Source organism: Etheostoma spectabile, chromosome 23, assembly GCF_008692095.1.
Source record: "Etheostoma spectabile isolate EspeVRDwgs_2016 chromosome 23, UIUC_Espe_1.0, whole genome shotgun sequence".
In the NCBI taxonomy this organism is placed as follows: Eukaryota; Metazoa; Chordata; class Actinopteri; order Perciformes; family Percidae; genus Etheostoma; species Etheostoma spectabile.
Window position 1 is genome coordinate 15753863 of NC_045755.1, and position 4294 is coordinate 15758156.

General features: G+C 38.8%; 1 protein-coding gene across 1 annotated transcript in view; it reads left to right on the plus strand.

Annotated features, from left to right (window-relative positions):
- The window catches only part of golgb1 (golgin B1), a 21838-nt gene that overhangs the window by 2351 nt on the left and 15193 nt on the right, over nucleotides 1-4294 (plus strand). Inside the window, exons 2-6 of the mRNA XM_032505460.1 lie at nucleotides 1321-1399; nucleotides 1979-2170; nucleotides 2285-2398; nucleotides 2569-2736; nucleotides 2856-2978. Coding sequence (XP_032361351.1) covers nucleotides 1331-1399; nucleotides 1979-2170; nucleotides 2285-2398; nucleotides 2569-2736; nucleotides 2856-2978 — 666 coding nt within the window. The 5' untranslated portion in view covers nucleotides 1321-1330. The remainder of the gene's footprint in view (nucleotides 1-1320; nucleotides 1400-1978; nucleotides 2171-2284; nucleotides 2399-2568; nucleotides 2737-2855; nucleotides 2979-4294) is intronic.

Here is a 4294-nt window from a genome sequence, read left to right on the forward strand (position 1 = left end):
CTTTCACAGACAAGAAGGGTCACAAAGTGCTTTACAGTAAAAAAAACACAAATAAAACAGCAACACATTAAATACTAAGCCATATTGCTAGTTAAAAGCTTGTCTAAAAAGATGTGTCTTTAGGTGTTTTTTTTGTTTTTTTTAACATTGCAGTTTCCTAGAGCCTAAAACGATTATATGATTTCCCCCTTTTTAGCCTACTTCTATATAAATAATAGTTATTTGTTTATTTCCTCTATCTTTGTTCAGTATTATTGTCCTTGTTTTTAGCTGCATGTCTATTTTTTATTGGAACTGTGTGTAACATTGAGAGCAAAAGTCCTTGTATGAGTACACGTTCTTGTATTGTGATATCAAATTGCTTATGTTTTTCAAACCTCACAGTTGAGAAACTGAAACTAAGGAACGTAGACTGGAAAAACATTCAACTAATGGTTTCAGCTCTAGTGTTATGTTACAAGCTTGCAGATAGAGCTGGTCCGATATCTTTTTTGCTTTCCGATATCGATTCTGATACCTGAAGTTGTGTATCGGCCGATACCGAGTACTGATCCGATACCAGCGTGTCATATATTTTATTATATTTCAACAATTGTGTGCTACTATCCCTGTATGGATGTGATATGATTTCTATCTTTGTTGGTCTGCCTCGGGTTAAACTCTTTGTGAAACATGAACAAACGCCATAGAACTGTCTTTTATCATCCAGTTTGACATATAGTTATAACGGAAAAATAACATAAATAAACTACATTTAAGGTAAGGCTAGGATTTCCTTTAGGGCTTTATTACGTGGTATCAGATTGGTGCATAAACTCCAGTACTTCCTGATTCCAGCGTTTTAGGCAGTATCGGAGACGATACAGAGACTGGTATTGCTATCAGAACATCTCTACTTGCAGACACTATGTGCATACAGAAGTCAAATACAGTAAATTTGCTTGGGATTATGTGTATATTCACACCTTCAGAGGACATCGTCATGCAGCACTTCAAGCTGTTCTTGGCAAAGATGTAGTTAAAGGGCAAGTCAACCAATATACACTGCATTATATACTGTGCATTACAAACACAAGACCTGTTTAATGGTAGGCTGTATTTATGCTACTATGAATAGAATTAAAATGTATGCTTACATCTGTAATACTAATGAGCCTGTACACTGATGAAGGACATTGGAGAAAGATTTTGAAAAAATAGGTCCACTGTTTATCCATAGCAAACAGGAAAGGGCTTGCGCAGGTGCAGCAAAAAAAGGATTTATATGCCAGATATTACTAGGCTGAAGCCTCAAACCTTTGATATTTTTTCCTGTCACAGTGCCATCTTTATGTTCAGCCGTCTGGCCACAGTCCTCCAGGAGCTCTCTGGAGAGGAGGGCCCAGATGGAGACCCACAGGTGAGAGAGCAACACACAAATTATAATGAAGAGTATTGCCGACTGTGTCCCCAGTTTTTAAATGAGTTATTGTGGACTTTATGTCCAGTCAATGTCTCTGGGGCATTTTATCCTCAATTTGGAGCAATCATTGAACAAACACATGAGCACGATGAAAGGAAATGTCTGCTTGCCTCTTATCTTACGAAAAAAAGGAAGATGATGATGATGATCCTATCTGAACAGAAATAGGTCAAAGACAGCTTTATCTTGCATTACATACTTTCACAGACTCAAAATAACTTATTTCCATAACTCTTGACTCATTTGACGCATTTTTTTCTCTTACGTTACTTGAGCTGTGGCACTCAAATTAGAATGAATTGTCAAAACTGAAGCAGCAGAGGCCATGGTATTCTGACTTTTAGTCCCAAGTTTGAAGCAGCTTCAAAAATGATATTTTCTCCATTATTGATAATGCAGCTCAGTAGCATCTTTCATTCGGTCACATAGCCACCCAAGACAGTACATAGCTGTTTTTACAGGTTGAGTTGGACTAACCATGACAACTAAACTGACCTTATCTGTTTCCTTAAACAGGGTATGCTGGTGCCTCAGCTCCCTGCCGGTGAGGACCAGGCTCCAGTGGAGTCTGAGGCTCCCGAGGAGGCGATGGAGAGGCTGGCTCACTTGGAACAACTGGTGGTCCAGCTGAAGGAGCTCATCCGAGACAAAGACACCCAGCTTATACAAAAGGACACTGAACTGTCTAGCAAAGATGCACGGCTTAAGGTAAATAACCTTTTGGGTTCATTTGCTGTTAAAACTCCAAAAGTCTGTTCACTCTATACTTTATGTCACGTCTTTCATGACTGAGCACGGATAATTTTTGCTTCATAACCACAGAATGAGAAAGATGAAGCTGACGCTCGCTTCACCAAACTCAAACTGCAGGCCAAAGCCAAGATGGCTTCACTCAACAAACAGATAACTGAGTTGAAAGGACATGGAGGAGCAACAGTAAGTTTAAATCAGATAAAATAGTCTGTGTTGTGCTTATGAATAATCTACCTCCAGCAGCCTTTTACAGCAAAGATCTTATACAGACTAAGCTATGCCACCAGCTCACCACAAACCAACAATAAAGCTCAAAGTTTTTTATCTGACTTGAACATCTGTTTTGTCTGCAGCAGAGTCCAGACAGCTCTTTCACAGGAGCCGGTGCTGCATTCGAGGAGGATCTCCAAGAACTTAAGAACAAGCTGAGCGAGGAGGAAGCCGACCGCAGAGCGCTGCAGGAGCGACTCCAGACCACAGAACAGCTCCTTCAAGAGAAGGAATCCGCCCACGCTGCACAGGTGATCTAACTGTGACTTGAATTACATGTAGCCATACACTGTTAAAAAATACAAATTTGTATTTTAAATGTCATGAGAAAGCTCTTTCTGAATGATTTGTTTTTTTTTTGGTTTTTCAGTTGCAGAAACTGCAGGCTGTGGTCTGTGAGAAGGATGTGCGTTTCCAGGAACAGATCCAGAAACATGAAGAAGAGCTGCTGAGGGTCACAGCATCGTCTCAGAGGGACAGCGAGCTTCAGCAGGTATAAGATCCAAGAGGTCTTCAAATAACTGACTTAGTTTGTGGTTTATTCATTTATAATCGACCCCTTCAATTAGGGCTGAAACGATTCCTCAAGTAACTCGAGTAATTTGATTACTAAAAATCCTCTATGCAAAAAGATTTTCCTAAAAGCTTTGTTTAATTAATGTTACCGACGTTGTATCGCTCACGGTGTTTCCACACAGAGGATTATTACTGTCGCACACTGGGCTGACTGCTAGCGACACAAGCCAAAAAGACTGATTAACAACTCAAGAAAGCGCGTAAGGGGCTAAGAGAAGAGATAGGCTGGAGAAAACGACAGAAAGTGTCCAAAGTTTGGAATCAGTTCAAACGTAATTAAAACAAAAACTCTGTGCAGTGTGTCTTCTGCAAAATCGAACTAGCTTACCACAAAAATAGCACGACGTCAATGCTTCAGCACCTCAACAGAAAAAATCAAGTCTAACTTAATGCTCCATCCCACAAAGCGGACCTGACAAAAGTAAACCACAGGATCGGATGGATGATGAAACTACACCAAACACAACAACTACCACAATCAAAGACAAAAAAACGCAGCGGTGACCACAATTTGATCTAAAGAGCCGACTTGTTGACTATCCTTTCGGAAAAACAGCTGATTAACTGCACCGCTCTCTCTCACTCCTTCTCTTCACAGAGAAACAGCTGATCAATGATCTACTAGCATAAGTGTAACAGAGCTGTGTGACATTGTTTGTAATGTATTTTAATTAAAATAGGTTGGTTATAACTAATATTAACATATAGACCTATATACAGATCAGTCTCAGGTTGAAACTTGTAATTCTGAAAGTTAAGTTGCACAACTTAAGGTAATGTTTAATACGTTTAATGTGTGGTTTAGTTTGATGATATTACATTTTAGAAAATGTTTTCTGTAAAAACAATGTAATATTGAACTTTGTAAGCAATATAGGCAATAAAATGTTGCTTTTCCCAAAATTAAACCAAACTATTGTATATTATTGCTCTTTAATAAAACACATTTTCTTATCTGATTACTTGATTAATCGATTAATCTGAATAATCGGTAGCGTACTCGATTAATAAAATAATCTATAGCTGCAGCCCTACATTCATACCCCTACTCTTAAGTATTTCTTTGATGTTTTCTTCTCTTTTTCAGCTCTTTTTGTTAATGGTAGAGCTGCAACTAACAATTACTGTGACCATCAATGAATCTGATGATTAATCGCTTGTTTTCTGATATTCTCAACTAACTATTGCCAGTTGCCAGTTCACCTCCTGGGCACTGTCAAGGTGCTCTTGAGC